Here is a 19,903-nt window from a genome sequence, read left to right as displayed (position 1 = left end):
AAAGACTCTCTTGCTGGGTTGGGGGTATGGTTAAAAAAAAAAATAACATTCTGTGGTGTCTAGTGGGCTTTCTGCCTTTCCGGGGGGTGAGGAGGGGGCAGATTGGGGATAATCACCCCTAAAGGGGGGGTACAATGACTGTGACTATATGTTATGTTATGTTGTAACGTATTTATAAAGCGCGCAGCTACTCGCAAAGAGTGTCCCGGCGCTAGCAGAGCACAGCGATTTATTGGAAACAAGTAAAGACAGCTCCTAAAGGGAGGGAGAGTTACTGCTGAAATAACCACGTTTTAAGCTGTTTCCTAAAAAGCCAGATATCAGGTAGTTCCCTCATTGTGGCAAGAAGTTTGTGCCACAAGTGAGCAGCTTTTACTTGAAAAGAGCGACCACCTTTGCGAGAGCGTGCAAATTTAGGCACACTCATCATACACAGATGGGATGATCTTAAGACTCTGCCAGGCGAGTAGAAGCTCACTCTTCTCCTGATGTAATGAGCACCGGAGCCGTGCAGAGCTTTAAAAGCCAGTGTCAGAGCCTTAAACTGAATTCTACGGCAGATAGGGAGCCAATGTAGGTTCTTAAGATGCGAGGAAATGCGGGCACGAGGGCCCAGCATAAGGATAGCTCTAGCTGCAGCATTCTGCACCACCTCGAGTTTACTTAATAGATATTCTGGAAGACCCAGGTAGAGGACGTTGGCGTAGTCCAGCCGTGATGTAATGAGAGCCTGGACTACCGTCCTTCTGTGGGAGAGTGAAAGAAGAGGTAGAAATTTACGGAGTTTTTTCAAAGTTCCGTAGCAGGTTCCTGCCACTGATTGAACTTGCTTCTTCATGTCCAAGGAATCATCCATTTGTACCCTAAGATTTCTAGCTACCCCCACAGAGGACTATGGGGGGGGACATATCAGACAGCCACCACTGCCTCCATACATCTGGGTCAGAGGCCCCGAAGAGAATCACTTCTGACTTTGCCGAATTACACTGAAGCTGGTTAAAACTAAACCAGGAAAAGACTTTTCTCAGGCAGTTATTGATTTTCTCACCATCAAAAACTTCTCCTTTTTAACAGGTGAACAATAACTGAGTGTCGTCGGCGTAAGATATAATTATGGCTCCCGCCTCTTCAGCCAGAGGAGCGAGGGGGGGTCATGTATAAATTAAACAGTAAAGGACTTAGCATAGATCCTTGTGGTACCCCAACCTTCAAAGGAGGCATACAGGAGAAAAAAGGCGGGTTCCAAATTTCCTGCCTTCTGTTCCCCAGAAAGGAGGAGAACCATTTCAACACCGTGCCCCCCACTCCGCAGTCACTCAATCTCTGAAGGAGTCTATCATGGGGCACGGTGTCAAAAGCGGCTGACAGATCTAACAATATTAAAACCGCTATAGATTATGGGATGATAATGGGCAGCCCCCATCCCATATAATTGTTTTTTTTAAACAACCCTGATGTCTAGTGGGCTTTCTACTCTTCCACCCTGCCACCTTTCCAACCCCTTGGGGTGTGGGGGGGGGAGGGTCAGATCAGGGATAATTTCCCCCATCCACTCCCAGGGGGCTGCAGAAAGGCTGATCTGCCATGTTAGTGAGGGGAAATTTTTTATTTGTTTTATTTTAAAGGTTTTATATAGCGCTGGCCAGACCCAGAGGTATCAGAGCGCTTTACATGAGAATCAGATCATAGTTACAGGTTAAATCGTTACAAAGGTTACACAGTTATTAGAGCATGGCAACATAGTTACTTGTAAGGTCGAGATAAACAGTAAACAGAAATACGTGAGGGGAAAAGCAGGCAAGGGGAGAGATTCAGGGGAGGGGGTAGGAGCAGGGAAAGTAGACAGATAATGAAGGAGGGAAAGAGGAGGGGAGGGTGAGAGACACCGTATGGAGAGAGGAGGGGAAGGGCGACGGGGACACAAACCGGTAGACGAGTCAAAGCAACGTCCAAAGTCCAGTAAGCTGGGATCCCAGGGGAAGTGGTATCACTTCACTATCTATGTTGCGAGAGGCTCCCTTTACGCAGTGGACTCTCTCAGAGGGGTCTTTGTGACTCGAAAGGCCTTCATACTGGATCCTTCCCCAAAAAGGGGAGAAGGAGTGCTTTGGCAAGGGGTGCCATACCATACCTCAGCTGTGAGTGGCTCCCTTGGCGCAGTGGACTCTCTCAGCGGGTAACGATTGGATCTTTCCCCAACAAGGGGTGAAGGAGTGCTTAGTCAAAGGGCACATAGGACAGGGGGCTAGGCAGAGTAGCAGGCAAGGGGAGAGATTCAGGGGAGAGGGGATAGGAGCTAGGGAAGTAGACAAAGAGAGAAAAAGTACTAAATGGGAACATATTTAATTAATGAGTTATTATATAGCGCAGGCAAGACCCGAAGGAATCAGAGTGCTTTACATGAGGAACAATAATGTTGCAATTAACATCAGTTAAAAGGTACATAAGTATCAAGAAAAGCATTTAAAGAACATAGGGGACAAGGTGAATGGAGCAAGGAAGGGTAAGGGGATAGGTTAAAGGGGTAGGAGGAAGATAAGACGTAGAGACAAGGGGAAAATCTGTCCAAGGTCCGGCTGGGTAGGTGACCTCCGGGGGGGGAGTCCATAAACCCAACTCCTCTTTAGCTATCTGGTAGCTCCACAGGGCATCAGAAGACTGCAGAGAAGGGAATCCACAACCCTTCTCTCCAATAGCTATTGGAGTAGCTCCACCGGGCATCAGTCAGAATAGCTAGGTCTCAGTCAAGGGAGGGTTCCCAGAGTAAATGTCCTTGAGCAGAAGAGTGTGAAAGGCTTCCCTCATAAGGAGCAGGTGTTCGGTAAAGGCAATACAAGTACTCCTAGGCTGGTACTCCATTTTCTCTTGGGCAGCTCTAGTAGGGCAACGTGTCTCTTGCCTCCTGTTGTGCTCCCCATTTTCTATGCACTGCCTAGTGGCGAAGGGCGCCATCTTAGGGCCAGGCATCCAGGTTCTGGGCATGGAGGGCCTGGGTGGAGGGAAATAACATGGATGGTTGGGGTGTGTAAGCAACACAGAGGGCATCACTGGTGCTCTCCGCACCCGAGAAGCACATCCCGCGGGGTGCCGATCCGGACCGGACCCTCCATGGACCCGGGACCGGAAGCAGGGGCCGTCCTTACCTCTCCCTGCCCCGAACTCCTCCTCCTCCTATGCTCTCGTCCCTCTCCGATGGAACCCGGACTCCTAGGCGCTCCCTTTGCCGGTGGCTCATGGCTGTCCACCCGAGGTGCCTCCTTGCGCAGGGGGGTGGCTTACAGCCTTCAGTTGTCCAGGTTGTTGACTGAACTCTGGGCTGTTCAGTCCAAGTTCTGATTGGACCTCGTAATACCCAGAATTTCGCCCACAGGCGTCGCGGTGCTGCCGAGGCTCGAGCCGGGCTGTAACTGTGCCCCGGATCCCTGCGTCCAGCTGCTCACAGCCCCAGTTTGGGAACCCGTGCAGCGGGGGCGGCAGCATGTGAACGGAGGGCTCTCCTGCAGCCGCGGTGAGCACCCTTGCCCAAGGGGTCGCTCCCCCAAACTCCCTGGAGCTAGTGGGTGGATCCCTACTTGACGATCCCCAAGCAGGGATCCTTTGGGCAGAGACATCATAGGAAAGGGTGATTTCTTCCCTTTCAAACAATACCTTTCAAACCCCAACCAGTGCGCAGGGGCTGAGATATGCCCCCTGAGCACTGAAGCAGTGAAAGTAAATCACGCCCGTTGGCTCATTTTACTTTCACTTTAGGGCGTGCTGACCATCATTGCAGAAAAAAGACTCTCACTGCCCAGGAAGCCAGAGTTTAAAACATACTAAAGGACTCCCTCTGGTGCTCTGCACCACAGGGGCCTTTAGGTGCCTCCACAGTGTTTGCCAATGTAGGGTAACCGTCGACCACTGACTTCTGGCCACCCCTATACGGTTAAGCTGTACAGACCACAAAAAAAAAAGCTGGACAGACCACACGGTTGTTCGTGGTAGTATAGTAGCTGATCGGCAGCATGGTATTGGTGCACTTACCAAGGACGTATCTACTGTTTGCTATAGTCAGTTGGGGGCGATATCAAATTCTAGATTTTGGATGCAGCTTCACTAAGAGAGTTTGCTACTTTAAAAGGGTTACATTTATGTTTGTGTCTATTGGATTATTATTTGTTGGCTAGTTAACTCATGCGCTCTTTGTCATTGTTCCAAAGCAATATGAGGCAATTTCATTAACTTGTTTTAAAAAAATAAATATTCCGCAAATATTTCCTTGTTTTTGCATGGCTTCCTAGTTGTGAAATTTGTAATGATGAACATCGGCATGTCTAAGACAATCAGCGCCCTTTAAGTAGAGTCGGTCTTGCATGTGGGCAGTAGGATGTCACCTGTGCAGATCCAGACATGTTACCAGCTTTGCCCTGTTGGGTCCTGCAGAGACATGGGCAGTCGCGTGAGATAGCACAGCGTGTTGTAGAGATTGGGTTAATAACTAGGGCTGTCAGCATCTTAAATCATAGGATGCCTATGAAGAGTAGTTCAGCGTAAAATCAGTAACTCTACCCAATAACCTGCTTGGGATTTGTTAAATAATAAGAGTTTTTAACACTTGGTATTTTGAACTCGTAGTGAAGTACCATGTGATAATTGTTGCCTGTTGGATCTGAGGAGAGAAGGGATGTTAGTTCTGTACTGAACATTGAAACTACTTGAGTTGGGCTTCCCGAAGGAGATCTGATTTGCCGCGTATGTAAAAATAAACCACAGGTTTTACCAACTCTTAAACTGTTTTTGTGATTCTAATCCAAATCACTATTTGAAAGGAAGTGTCTTTAGGTGTCCATTCAAAATAGATATGTCAATGTTCTGAAACTTACATTCTGTTGCAAAACATTGAAAAATTAGAATTAGACTCCCGATTTGGGATAGTAATACATTGACACAGCGGAAGGGATCCCCTAGGACCCCATCTCATTTGTGAGTGTAAAACAAAAAATGTTTTTGGGGGAGTAGGCAGTGGTCTTTGCAACCACTGCTAACTCACAAAATAACTTGGCACAAAAAGAAAACATTTCTTTTAAACACAGCAACATTTACTTCAAGGAAAACAGGTTGCATCTAAAAGAAAAAAAGGTTACTTTATAAAAAAAGACGGTCACAGACCTGGTGGTTTGCTGACCCAACACAGTTTGTGACCTACCTAATTAATATTACTGAGGAGGTTGGATTGTAACCCACGTGAAATCAGAAGTTAGTGAACTAACCTGTCAGTACAAAGCTTGGTTTGTTAAATTCCTCGCTGGTCACAAAAATACTGGTGACAAATTGCGACTAGATTTTTGCTGCCAGTTAGTAGTGCAATGGTACCCAAGTGCTGCCACCTCTCTGTGACATTCATTGCAAGCCAGTAAGGAAACAACACCATAAAATGTTCTGCGAATGGCTCTTAGGTGACAAAATGTATATAAGTAGAAGAAAAAATTGATGCCCCACCTAAATAAATCAGAACAGTGATTTCCCTGGTTCCCCTAAAAAGAAGCTGCCCCAGACCAGCACATGCGAAAACACTGCAGGAGGGAGAAAAGAGGCATCACAGGTGAGGACTCCTAACAGTGAAAGTCCCTCCCGATCTGTGCTGACTACATTTGCAGATATGCTCATTTTGATCTGTCTCATTAATCTAGTGTGCTTTTATTTGTAAGGGGAGAGAAACTTTGTATCTGGAATGTATGTTCATGTCTTGAAATAATTCCAAGTCGTCCAGAATGTTTGGAGCAGAAGGTTCCGAATGGTTCCAAATCGGACAGGTGCAGAGTTTCTCCTGCGGGAGATCACCTGGACTCTCCGCTCCCTAAGAGATGTTTTCATTTTGCAGATGCGCAAACGATGAGGAGGAGCCCTGGAGAAGAAGGACCAAGACCCGCCACTGAACTGGTAAAGAAATGAACTCTGTTTACTTACATAGAATGTGGGAAACACTTCATGGTTTGGGGTAAAAATGTTATGTACTGGGCAAAGCATGCAGAGAAGGCTGAAAACTGAAAATGCATGATCAGGTATGTAATATGAGTGAAAAATGTGCTGTGGACGAGAGGTCCTCTCCCTCTAAATGAAAGGGAGAGTAGGGGACATATTACCAAGGGATGCGATATGCAATTATCCGTTTTCGGCCGCTAAGCGGCAATAATTCTATCGCTCTATTAGCAAGCTGTCGCTAACTGATGTTAGCGACAGCTTTTAGGCGATAGCGAGCGATTTGGGGCCTGCTTTGCATGTCAGCGATATTTATCGCTAATGACATGCAAAGTGGGCGTACCCAATCTGTTAGCGACTGCAAGCAAAGTCGCTATCGCCTATTAGCAGGGCAGGCGTAGCGATGGAAATATTCCCGCTATCGCCAAAAACTAACGCCTGCTCCGACCAGTTCTTAGCCATGTTATCCAATGGGAGGTGGATAACATGGCTAAGAGCATTTTGTCGCTAATGCGTGAATATCACTGTATTCTCAGCGATATTCACGCATTTCGCCTGATTTTTATCGCTTTTGAGATAAACCTTGCTATTAGCAAGTTATCTCTGCGATAAAAACCGGTGATGCGCGGCGATAAAAATAACCCTACTTAGCAATAAATATCGCTATTTGTTGGTAATATGCCCCTTGATTCTATAAAAGCTATTGGACCAAGGAGATGACAAAAAATGCATCACGCTGTGTAAAGGGACGAGCAAACGGAAACTACAGTTGTTTCCAAAGCCGGCCTGAAAAAACAAGGCAGCTCTTTTGGTAGCCACAGGGCAAGGATCGTTGAACAGAATTTCTGGTGCAAGGTCTACAGGGCTTCTCTTTATGCAGTACAAGTTATGTAATGCCTTACAATCTTTGCACCCATTGCATGGAGGTACAACATAGAGCTAATTAGTTTAAGAAAGATTAAAAAAAATACAGGGTGCTCCGAAAGCATGGATGGAAGGCTGGAGGTGATTCTGGGAACAGTGTGGAAATAAGACCACAAACTCACCGGAAGGATTGGTGACAAGTGCAGGGATGCAGGCTGGAAACGCCATATGGAGAGGGCCCTGCTACTTGTGAAAGCAAGATTAAACAGCAAAGAAAGTGTATTGGAATAAGTTGGATTATGGGGACTTTGGAAATTTTGGAGCGGGCTTTGGCATCTTGAAAAGAAATTAGGTAAAGAAGCAATTAAAAGTACATTTGTTTTCAGGGCCGTATTCATAGCAGAAACATTGTGCTGCATAATACATTTGACAGTCAGTGCAACATGTTTTTCTCTACATTAGAGAAGGCAACATTTGTAAACTGGATATATGTACATATCTGTGTCTCGTCCATAGGCTTCACACATACTTCCAGCGCAGTCTCCATTATACTTGAAAAAATCACAGTTGATGGACAGAATGTAGAACAATGTCATACATTCACCCCAGTACAAGGATCTGGGCCTAAATCCATCGTTTTTTTGCACTCCACACCACCCTGGGTTAGACATGGCTATATGCAATTCAGCTCTGACCCTGTGCCCCATGGGAACAGTCCAGTCCGAACTACCAAGCCATGTCTTTCCCAGACCGGAATCAAGCATCCAAGGACCGGTTTCTGGCTATCAGCCTTCATTCAGCCTGGATAGCTTGACTCCAGTGGTGTGGAGAGCCTGGGACTCACGTCTGAGCATACCCAGCCCACTTGGGGTGAAAATTGCAAAAAACACAGTTGATGGACAGAATGTAGAACAATGTCATACATTCACCCCAGTACAGTAGAAACCGGTCCTTGGGTGCTTGATTCCGGTCTGGGAAAGACATGGCTTGGTAGTTCGGACTGGACTGTTCCCATGTCTAACCCAGGGTGGTGTGGAGTGCAAAAAAACGATGGATTTAGGCCCAGATCCTTGTACTGGGGTGAATGTATGACATTGTTCTACATTCTGTCCATCAACTGTGTTTTTTGCAATTTTCACCACGAGTGGGCTGGGTATACTCAGACGTGAGTCCCAGGCTCTCCACACCACTGGAGTCAAGCTATCCAGGCTGAATGAAGGCTGATAGCCAGAAACCGGTCCTTGGATGCTTGATTCCGGTCTGGGAAAGACATGGCTTGGTAGTTCGGACTGGACTGTTCCCATGAGGCACAGGGTCAGAGCTGATTTGCATATAGCCAGTGTCTAACCCAGGGTGGTGTGGAGTGCAAATAAACGATGGATTTAGGCCCAGATCCTTGTACTGGGGTGAATGTATGACTTTGTTCTACATTCTGTCCATCAACTGTGTTTTTTGCAATTTTCACCCCGAGTGGGCTGGGTGTGCTCAGACGTGAGTCCCAGGCTCTCCACACCACTGGAGTCAAGCTATCCAGGCTGAATGAAGGCTGATAGCCAGAAACCGGTCCTTGGATGCTTGATTCTGGTCTGGGAAAGACATGGCTTGGTAGTTCGGACTGGACTGTTCCCATGAGGCACAGGGTCAGAGCTGATTTGCATATAGCCAGTGTCTAACCCAGGGTGGTGTGGAGTGCAAAAAAACGATGGATTTAGGCCCAGATCCTTGTACTGGGGTGAATGTATGACATTGTTCTACATTCTGTCCATCAACTGTGTTTTTTGCAGTTTTCACCCCGAGTGGGCTGGGTATGCTCAGACGTGAGTCCCAGGCTCTCCACACCACTGGAGTCAAGCTATCCAGGCTGAATGAAGGCTGATAGCCAGAAACCGGTCCTTGGATGCTTGATTCCGGTCTGGGAAAGACATGGCTTGGTAGTTCGGACTGGACTGTTCCCATGAGGCACAGGGTCAGAGCTGATTTGCATATAGCCAGTGTCTAACCCAGGGTGGTGTGGAGTGCAAAAAACGATGGATTTAGGCCCAGATCCTTGTACTGGGGTGAATGTATGACATTGTTCTACATTCTGTCCATCAACTGTGTTTTTTGCAATTTTCACCCCGAGTGGGCTGGGGATGCTCAGACGTGAGTCCCAGGCTCTCCACACCACTGGAGTCAAGCTATCCAGGCTGAATGAAGGCTGATAGCCAGAAACCGGTCCTTGGATGCTTGATTCCGGTCTGGGAAAGACTAGGCTTGGTAGTTCGGACTGGACTGTTCCCATGAGGCACAGGGTCAGAGCTGATTTGCATATAGCCAGTGTCTAACCCAGGGTGGTGTGGAGTGCAAAAAAACGAGGGATTTAGGCCCAGATCCTTGTACTGGGGTGAATGTATGACATTGTTCTACATTCTGTTCATCAACTGTGTTTTTTGCAATTTCCATTATACTTGAGGCTCATGTTGCACGGAGTGTAAGCCTGTGCCTTCTGGGACTGAGAAGTGCTTTCCTCATGCCCAGTCCACAGATTTGCAAGATTCCCGAGCATAGAGCAGTATGTTGATCTGTCCTGACTTTGGAAGGAGGTTGCTGCCCATCTGCATGTCTTAGTAAAACTTTATTGTGATTGGATTCACAGTAGCCCAAGGAGACAATATGTCAGTGTGTGGAGTTTAAGAGAAGTTTCACATGGCGGTTCATAGGTCACTAGGTCTTGAGTAGCGATACAGGATAAATAATACCTCATCTCTCAGGTCTGAGTTGTGCACTACCATGCAGTTGCACTTGGTGTGGAAGATAGTATTAAACCACAGCAACTTGCAGCACATCACACGCCTGCTGTTACCAGACAAGACAATTGAGATACTTGGGTGCCCATGACCTTGCCTTAAAATTAAACCTGCAAAGCCAAAGTACAACCTCTTTGACCCAGGAAGGCCAACAGGCTCTGACATCAAATTATGGATCCCTTCCGAGAAAATGATGGAATCATCCCCAATCATGGCTGAATCACTGTGCTCATGTGGCTTCCTTCCTCCTTCATGCCAAACTGTACCTCCTAGGAGGCATAAACCCTTTCTCCCTCCTTAATCCTTTCGAAACACTGTGCAAGCCATCCTGCTTTCATGCATACACGGGGAAGTGCCATCTTAGTAGGGATTTTAAAATATGCATCTCTTCCCCTTATAGTAGTCTGTACTTCACTCTGCACCCCTCTCAGTACTTATTTGATGAAAGTTGATCGCCCAACACAATTTCCGAGGTCCTTGCACTGGCTCCTGGATAAAATTCTAATGCGATTGTCTTACCAACAAAGCTGAGATTTTTTAGCAGCCTCTCTACCTTGCTACATACCATACCTCACAATGTGCAAAGTTCTGCCTGTTTGTAATTCTAACATTAAAAATATCCCACGTCCTTAACAAGAGTTTTGAGTGTTACTCTGAAACCCAGTAACCATTTTGTCTGCAACATTGAGTAGCTTGCTTTTGACTCTATTCTCATGGCTTTTCACTCTGTGTTGAAATACCCAAATTACTAAATATTAGTCAAATTCCATTTGTTCAGGTAAGAGTAAGTACAAGCTTCTAAACACCGGCCAAAAAGTGTCAGAAATAGATGGAAAATATTGTATGATTTTCCTCAGCAGTGAAATATGTTTTAATTCACGTAAAAGCCTTATCCATGTGATGTCCATTCATTTCAAACCATGTTCTGCGGTACTGCACACTCGTTCGCTAAGCCAGCAGGAGCCTGGTTGCTGCCAGCTTAGCAAGTGAGTATGCAGAACAGCTGAATGTTTGGAATGTCTTGTCTTCCTTGAAATCTCAACATTAATGATTGCTCTGATGAAGTCCCATGGCAGGGACGACACGTGTTGGCTGAGCCATTGAAATGTATCAGAACAAAACATAATCTGGGAAACTGAAGAAGAAAAATAAAGTTTGAAAATTTCTTGGGCATAGATAACTCATTCATTTTGATGAATTAACTAAGTAGTGACTTCTGGCTACTACTATAGGCTCTCCACCATCATTAATGTTGAGATTTCAAGGAAGACACAACATTCCAAATATTCCACAACATCTTGACACCACAGTCATTTTCAGGCAATCTTCATGCCATCTCAGGAGGAGGTCCTTGAAGTGCTATTTTTCTCCATTGAAATCTGTAAATCTCAGTCTTTCAATGGTCTTTTGGTTTATCGGCCTCCTGGACCGAGAACCACTTTTGGAGATGGACTATGTGCCCTATTGGAATCATCAATGTCCAGCAAAGATAGAGACTCGGTTAGACTATTAGAAACCATTAATGGCTTGGGACTCCGGCTGAAAACAAAGGGCTCCCCTCACCAGGCTGGCCATATGTTGGATGTAATGTTTTCCAACAGCCCATATATTAGCGACCCAGTGAATTTCCCACTAACCTGGACAGACCACTTTGCTGTGAAATGGCAGCTATCAGCGCAGGCCATGGTATGATAAGCGCCCAGGAACTTTCTCTCCTCAAGTAAGGCATGGCATAAAACACAAGCATCAAACAACAAAACAATTTAAAGAGGGTCCAAGGGATATATAGTTTAAAGACCTGTACCTGATTATTATCCCCAGCTACTTCGATATATATAACACAAGAAAACAGAGGGTCTGCCAAATCTATTATATGGCTTCACTGTCAAACCGAGTTATCAAAATCACAGAGCGTATAAATCGCATGGAGACAGCGTGTTATAATGAAGAGTGAACACTGTGTATAGAAAGACCCAACACCATTCGAAAGAATCACAGATGGTTAACAAATCCAAACACTGTAGCAATGGGTTACCATCAAATTGACTCAATGATCAGTCCTATCATCTGCCCAAACCCAGGTGTAAATCCGGCTGGTCCCCTGATCATTGGGACATCAAGCGCCACACCATTTGTTGCTGGTAAAGGATTTGGACCACCACTACAAATGAAACGTCAGTAATGGCCGATCCATGATGGTCAAGTGAAAAATAGTGCAACGCAAATTATATAGTGACATTAAAATAGGATGGAGTGTTCTCCTATAGAAAACTTAATTCTGCGGACGAACCCCACCTCCTAGTTAAAAACCAAGAACAGTGCAAAAGAGGCAGTCAACAAATATCTGTCTTGTAACGGTCCAACATGTTTCTGCATACCGGGTAAAAGATCCCATGGCATTCGTCAGGGCCTTTGTTCTTTTATTAGTTGCACTTAAATAGTAGTGAAAAACAAAGCAAACACCACCTTCACCAAGTGAATAGACTTAGAAAAAAGGTTGAATACGGTACGACCTGTAACAACCTGGAAACATTACACCTCCATGGGAAATACGATTTCTGAAGATGAAAAATATATACAACATGTAACATTATCATTCCGAACATTATTGTGTTATCTACCTATACACTGTGTTTACACTCAAACCACACACCAAGAATTCGGTGATTCAGTTTCCTACTTCTTTCAAGAGAAGATTATCAATATTCACTATCAGTTCACTACATCTAATAATGCCTCCACAGTTACAATGCAATGCCCTGACCTTGAGCTAGAGAGCTCGAATTTTAACAAATTCGATCCACCAGTAGCAGAGCAGCTAAGAAAACTGATCACCATCATTAAATGATCGATGCCCACCATGTATTCCATATGGCACAAGACCATTTGCACCTCGAGTAGCCGATATTATGGCAGCAATGTGCAGTCAGGGAGTCTTTCCCAATGACTGGAAATCAGCATCAGTTCTCCCACTTTTGAAGAAACCCAATCTTGACACTAAAGAGTTGAGCAAATATAGTCCAATTTCTAGGCTACCTTATCCAGCTAAACGGGCAAAAAAAATTCTTAATCAAAAACGAACGGCCTATATTGATAGTCACTTGCTGGATGATACCCAGTTTGGCTTTTGGAAACAGCACAGTACCGAATCCGCACAGGTAGTGGCAAATGAAGAAATAAGAGCCACTCTTGATAAAGGAGGGAACGCTGCCCTGGTGTTGATGGATCTATATGCAGCGTTTCACACGGTAAACCACCCGGTGCTGGTTGACCGTCTGCGGAGTATAGGAATAGGGGTACAGCACTTAGCATTCTTCAATCATTCCTGACAAATAGGCAGCAAAGAGTCTTGGTGTGTAATTTTACTTATCAATCCTATCACCTGACCTGTGGGGTACCGCAGGGTTCATCCCTGAGCCTCACGTTGTTCAATCTGTACGTTACCCCACTGGCTAAACTCATCAAGTCCTTCTCATTCTCCATGGCATCTTACGTATAGAACACGCACATTATAGTGTCTGTCGCCAAAAACACAGCTGACTGGGAACTCCTTTAGGGAATGTATGCTTGAAGTAAACGAATGGATGAGTTGAACTTCTCCAAAATGGAGGTTATTTTGTTTGGAAACAACTCCACATTTTGGTCACACTCTTGGTGGCCAGCCGAACTGGGAGCACTTCCTGCTGCCCCAATTCCAAAGGCAAAAAACCTGGGGATTCTGATTGACAAAGATCTGAAGCTGCAGGACCAAATCTCTAAAGTCACCTCGGTCTCTTACCACTCTCTGAGGCTTATAAAAAAAAATGGAGAAATATCTGCCCTACGAAGGCCTGAAAACTGTGGTAATCTCATTAGTTTTGACAAGGATCGACTATTGCAATAGTCTTTACCTTAATATTTGGGCCAGACTCCAAAAAAAGCTGCTAACTCTGCAGAATGCTCCAGCCCGCTTTCTCCTAAAGGTGTCAAGATTTGAATCTGCAGAGGGAGCCATTAGGGCACTTCACTGGCTTCCGGTAAAGCAGCAGATAGAGTTTAAAGCTCTGTGCACAGCTTTTAGGACCCTCCATGGGAATGTCCGGTGTATTTCAGTGAGCACTTTCGATGGTACACTCCGAGCAGGACTCTTTGCTCGAGCTCTGCAAAAAATCTTGTATTTGTCCCTTTTAGGAAAGCCACTTGGGGTGGCGGGAAGGATTCTTTCGATTGACTGCTCTGTTATGGAATTCCTTGCCAGGGAAGCTTAAATCCTCCACCGGTTTGCAAGATTTTAGAAACTCTTTAAAAACCTGGCTCTTTGCTTCAAACTAGGAAACTTCAAGGTTTCATCACTTGTCTGGTCTTCATAGTGCCTAGGCGCCTCTGGGCATTAGCTGGCGCTCAGTAAATATTTTCATGTATTCATTCATTCATTCATATATTTTCATTCATTCACCCCATGACATTTGAATGCTTGATAGGCACAGTAACTTTCTATCACTGTGGAGAGCATGTTTGGTGTGCCTCTTGAGGTCCCGGAACGGACTGACATCAAGAAACAGGCCTATACCTTCACACACATGAATCCAAAACCAAGACACTCTGAAATGAGAGCTCAGGGCAAGGAACGCAACGGTCCACCAAGCAGAGCACATTCCAATCCCAGCAGTCAATGTAGAGCCTGGATGGAGACAGGGCCCTGATTGCATACCACGCAGTGCAATACATCCCATTCACTTACTTAGTTTCATGAAATTTATCTCTGACTCTGTTTCACTGCCCTATCTATCCTCATGTACGTCACTTGCACTGACTCTTTAGGACTTACCGACTTACAAAATAGTGTACTTTTTTTCTTCTCTGCGGTTCCCTTTCGAAAAACAGTGCCGCCGATTCAACCACCCATGGGCATCGGCCCGATCCGCTCAGCAGTCCTCTCCTCACACCGCGCTACAGGGACACTTACCAAGATCCCCCGCTGGAACCCGCTCGCTCTAGCAATCTCTTCGACCTCACAGGGCACAGTGGTCGTGGCACGTTGGCAGTCCTTGGTGTTCGGGGCTCCAGTGGAAGGTGGTCTTGGATCTTTCCTGGGTGATGTCTCCTTACCCAACTGGGAGACTAGCAGGACGTATCCCCAGTCCTGGTCACAGGCTGAAATCTTGCAGAGCTTCTCCTCCTTGCACAGCCTGACTTGCAGCTTGACAGATGGCAATTTTGGGGGCCTCAAGCTCCCCTTCTTAAAGTAATTTTCCCAACACCAAATGTGATTTAGCGTCTGAGTCATTGACGTTTATGTTGGGGGTCTGATTCCTTTTAAAGTACCCTCTGCCCTTTCTCTGGAAAGCAGTCTGTCATATAAGGAGTGACTCCAAACCTAATCGCCCCACAACCACAGGCCATGGGAGTGACTAGAGGTTCACACCTGGATGTCCGCCACTGTGATATTTGTAACAAAAGGTTACCCAGGGCCTCAGTCCTACTCTTTTATTCCCTCCTCAACCCCATCTCCTTCCTGACATGTGCCCAAGCCCCTTTCTTCTGCCCTCTCTCTGAATCGAAGAGCACCCTTGAAGGGTATGGAAGAGCCTGGCTCTTACTCCCTCCAGTGTGTCCCACCTTGCTTGCAGGAATGTAGCAACCCACAAATCTGTCTGGCGGGATTCCCCTACCTCCTCATTCAGCTCCCAAAATGAAACCAGAATCTTCCATGTTGTGTACCAATCATAGGCACACATACACCCTGCACATGCGTACTGCACAGCGCTACATACAAACTTGAAGTAGATCAAGGGTGAGTTAAGCTCACGGCAGTGAAACTTTAAATGAATGCGCCTGTAGGCCTCACTCTGGTGACACAGGTAAAAAGAGCCCACTCACTTCTACTGATCACTACACTGTCCGCTGCCACAACTGCGGTCGTGCTACTTAACTCCTTGCAAATGCAGTAGCCTTTCACCACTATGAGGGTAGCGCTTGGGAGTCCCTCCCAATTCAACAAGACCGCAGTCCATGAGACAGACTTATCTCATGGCTCTCATGCATGATCTCTGTTTTCTCATGACAACAAAAATCTGCACCAGGGATCCTGACATCATTGCAGCTGGGACACTCGGGGCAAGGGTACACATCCATCACCATGTGAGGGACTTTTCCGTACTAACTCCCTCTCATCTAGTAGTAAGTATTCTCCATTTTGTAGCCAGTCCGCCTTGTTCCTCCCACATTTACTACTCAAACGTAGGCCTATGTGTGTGAAGATTTCTGTAGTCGGGGCAGAGATCTCCGCACATAAAAGATAGGAGGGCAGAGGAAGAAACCTTTGCACTTAGGTTTGTAGATAGCGGTGTGTAGTTCTTGAGCAGTAATGTTTTAGTGATACTAAATGTCAATACAGGACTTAACAATATTCTGAGACCAAAGATGTCGGCTATAATGTTGCTCACATTATTCCACATTGATCACGTGGCAGGTAGCAAACATATTCTCATCATTTGCTTCGGGGAGACCACATCTCTTACATCTTGGTATCGGGGCTCGCACAAATCATGCCATGTTTTGAGGAGTCCACTATAGTCTAGTAATAATGAAGAAGTTATTATTTTTTAGATTATTTAGGTTGGCTGGTTGAACTGTAGAGTAAAGTAGCTTTAAAGAGCATTGCCATATCTGAGGGAGCACAGATTCTGGGGTCCTTCCCTTCTAAGCTCCGTAGGGTTCCCCCAAGCTTTCATCCTCAGCCTCCAAGAGCTTCCAATACCTTAAGGAGACCTCCTTACATATGGGCTGCACATCTTGCAAAAGTGCTTCAACCTCCCAAGCCCCACCGACCTCCAAATTAGCACTCCCGTACCCGGACAAATTTGAATCTAGGGAGGGGACACCAGTCTTTGCCTTAAGTGCCTCCCGAGTTAAAAGACCTTTCACTGTAAAGAGATCCCCCCTCGCTCGGAGGGTGATTCAACCCCTCCATGTCCTGTATTGGTGGGAACTGATATGGAGTCGCACAGTCTGTTGGGTAGGACGCGGAGGTCTCTACTTTTTTACCTTTTGCTTAGCGAGAAGGAAGATCTGTAAACGATGGCTAGATTCTGCAGCCCCTTGTCCGGAAGTTTGGTTTAGAGGTTTGCATTGGACTTGTAGGATGGACTTGGGCTGTATCTCAGGTCGAGCAGATAATATTTAGACTGATTTTTTGAGATGGAGTGGTGCCCTGGATTCAGAATAATTTGCAGTCCTATGATTACGCCGAAGCGCCAATATGATATGGGTACAAAAGCCCTCGTTGGTGTGACAGGGCCACTGCTCACTTATCTGGTATGAGTGCCACTCCATCTTGTTCACCTGGGATTGCAGTAGCTTTTAGTAATGTGAGGACAAAAAAGTACTATTAAAAGTACTACAAAATTAAGTTTGTGAGTACGCCCAAGAGTTTTTAACATTTTATCTTTCAATATCTGAATAGCTCTGAGTCCCTATATCACATTCAAATCCAAATGATCGCTTTCAGCCATCATTACCCCGTGGTGCATCTAAACTGCCTTCTCAGTTGTAAAAAAAAAATCCCTACTCAAGGAATAAATGAAGTGCACAACATCCACCCTGCTGTTATCGCGCTTGCTGAGCTATAGCCGGAGCACATGTCCGGATCTGTTGCATGGCATATTTTGCCTTCGCTAGGTACTGCCCCACTGTCTGCCCTCAAGTGAATATTCATGTTCTGTTGTTGATCCATCCTAAACTCTTTTTATCAATCCACAGACTCCCATCAGGTTTGTGGCTTATTGAGAGGAACACATCCCAGACATTCACACAAAACACATCCTCTTTATACCCAAGTCATACCTTCTGGTTAGGGGGACAATTCACATTTAGAGCCATTCCCCATTTTATTCTATCCTCTTGTCCATATTGCCAAACCTTTCTCATTGATTTCCATAACCAAGCCTTGCATACTCATCGTATTACGACTGATAGGCTATTGCGACACCTTCCCATAAACTGAAGGGCTTGTAGGAGAAAAGTGACCCTGAAGCCCATGCACAAGAGGAGTATCACTGATCGGGTGGATACAGACTACTCTTGGTCATGGGTATGGTTTCCCAGTAAACTTAGGAGTATCGGTTCACCATGTGCTTCCTGTAAAATAGATACGGTCGAAAGCGCAGTGCTCCAGAACCGTTTCAACTCTAAATAGAATTTCAGGCTATGGTTACAACATTTCTGAGAATAATGTTCAGCATGAAATCTGCTAATTTGTGTTATTTGTAAGAAGAGCTATTACCACTCTGTTTACTTCTACAGGTGACCAAAGCTTGGACAGGAAACGCAAGATGGGGATTTAGTAACATGCTTCAGAAAATCGATACAGTGAAAAGTTCTGCTTGGCTGAAAGAGAAGATGCTAGACTACGACGAAAAAGAAACTGATTCTACGATACAGGAACTGAAAATGGAGAAAATGCCAGAAAACAAAAGTGATCTTTGTTACCCATTGGATTTCACTTTACATCAAAGTCTTAGGAGATCAACCACAAATGATGAGAGGGAGAGTAACGCAGGAAATGAAACTGCTCTGAGTTGCAAGCAAAGTACTCGGGTAAATTGGAGGCCTGATGCAGTCCTGGGTCATAAGAATATGTCCACTGAAAGGGGGCAACCTGAGATTTACAGGAGAATGCAAATGTGTGAAAACCCAGATGTGCTGACTGCATGTGAGAGAAAGCTGAATTCTAAACTCAATCCCATAGTACCCGAAAGAGGTCGCAATCCAGCAAAGCCTTTTCAGTGCCCTCAATGTGAGAAAAGCTTTATTCAAAGATCTCATCTTGCTCAACATGAGAGAACTCACACTGGACAGAGACCTTATCAATGCCATGAATGTAAAAAAACCTTTAGCCAGAAATTCAATTTAACTAAGCATGAAAAAACCCACACTGGGCAAAAGCCATATCAGTGTTCTGGATGTGAGAAAAGTTTTAGTGAGAAATGTAATCTGGTGCAGCACGAGAAACTACACACGGGTGAAAAACCATATCGATGTTCTGAATGTGGCAAAACCTTTAGTGAGAAATACAACCTCACTAAGCACATGAAAACACACACTGGTCAAAAACCCTATCAGTGCTCTGAGTGCAACAAAATCTTCACTTGGAAATCTAGCTTGACTATGCATGAAAAAAAACACACCGGACTCAACTGCTTTCCGTGCACTGAATGCGGGAAAAGCTTTCGACAGAGAGCCAGCCTAATTCTGCATGAGAGAACCCACAAAGGACAGAAACCTTACCAGTGCCCTGAATGTCAGAAGAGGTTCACCTATAAAAGCAGCCTCACACTACATGTGAGAATACACTCGGGAGAAAAACCTTTTCAGTGCCCCGATTGTGACAAAAGCTTCACTCAGAAAAACAGTTTGAACCTGCATAGAGCAAAACACACAGGCCACAAACCCTTCCAGTGTGGAGAATGTCAAAAAAGCTTCAGTTTTAAAAGCAGTTTAATCCACCATGAGCGGAGACACCGGGGAGAGAAACCCTATCAGTGTGGTGAATGCCAGAAATGTTTTACTCAAAAATCTCATTTGACTCAACATGAGCGGACACACAGGGGAGAAAAGCCTTATCAGTGCACTGACTGCCAGAAGAGCTTTAGTCAGAAGTCCCACTTGATTCAACATGAGAGGACACACACGGCGTAAAGCGTGGTATCACAGGAAAGAAAGCAACAGGATGGGCCCTCACTCTCCTAACTGGTGCCAGCGATCCTAACACATAGCCGGGATATAAAGACCAGGAGCTACGATTTTAGACATATCAGAACCTTGGTTTATGGTGTCTTGCTGAAAGAAACACTCAGGATTATGGAATAACTAGTGGTAAAAAAATGGAAAAGCAAAACTTGGAAACAAAGCAATAAAGGGAATCCCTGCCATTTTTGTTGCATTATAAGTGCCCTGGGATTGATGAGAAAAGCTTCTGCGACAGCTTCGATCGACAGTGCCTAGAATTGACAACATTTGGACTTCCAGTACATTTGGTAGATTAAGCCAGATGATCAAATAAACCTGTTCCAATTTTGGAATAATATTATTTCTTGCCATTAAATGTATGCAAATATAACCCAATCCAACTAAGGCATAGCAAAGCATAAAAAGGGTTTGGCTGACTGGTGTACCATTTCAGGTTTTGAAACTCTGTTGTGGCACAGCACAAAGAGGCATGGAGTTTAGGAAATCAGGTACTGGTGGACACAAATGAAGAGATGAAAGAAGACATGACGTAAGAACAAGATGGGCACAAAACAGTAGGAATATAA

General features: G+C 45.3%; 1 protein-coding gene across 1 annotated transcript in view; it reads left to right on the top strand.

Moving 5' to 3' along the window:
• LOC144770933 (uncharacterized) overlaps positions 1 to 19,671 on the top strand; it is a 34,548-nt gene extending 14,877 nt beyond the window's left edge. The window contains exons 3-4 of the mRNA XM_078655765.1: positions 5,861 to 5,919; positions 17,892 to 19,671. Of these exons, the coding sequence (XP_078511891.1) occupies positions 5,861 to 5,919; positions 17,892 to 19,286 (1,454 nt within the window). The 3' untranslated portion in view covers positions 19,287 to 19,671. The remainder of the gene's footprint in view (positions 1 to 5,860; positions 5,920 to 17,891) is intronic.
• The last annotated feature ends 232 nt before the right edge of the window (positions 19,672 to 19,903 follow it).

The sequence above is a fragment of the Lissotriton helveticus genome, chromosome 7 (genome assembly GCF_964261635.1).
Source record: "Lissotriton helveticus chromosome 7, aLisHel1.1, whole genome shotgun sequence".
NCBI classification, from domain to species: domain Eukaryota; kingdom Metazoa; phylum Chordata; class Amphibia; order Caudata; family Salamandridae; genus Lissotriton; species Lissotriton helveticus.
Note: the sequence above shows the minus strand (reverse complement) of the source record. Positions and strands in the feature narration are given on the sequence as shown.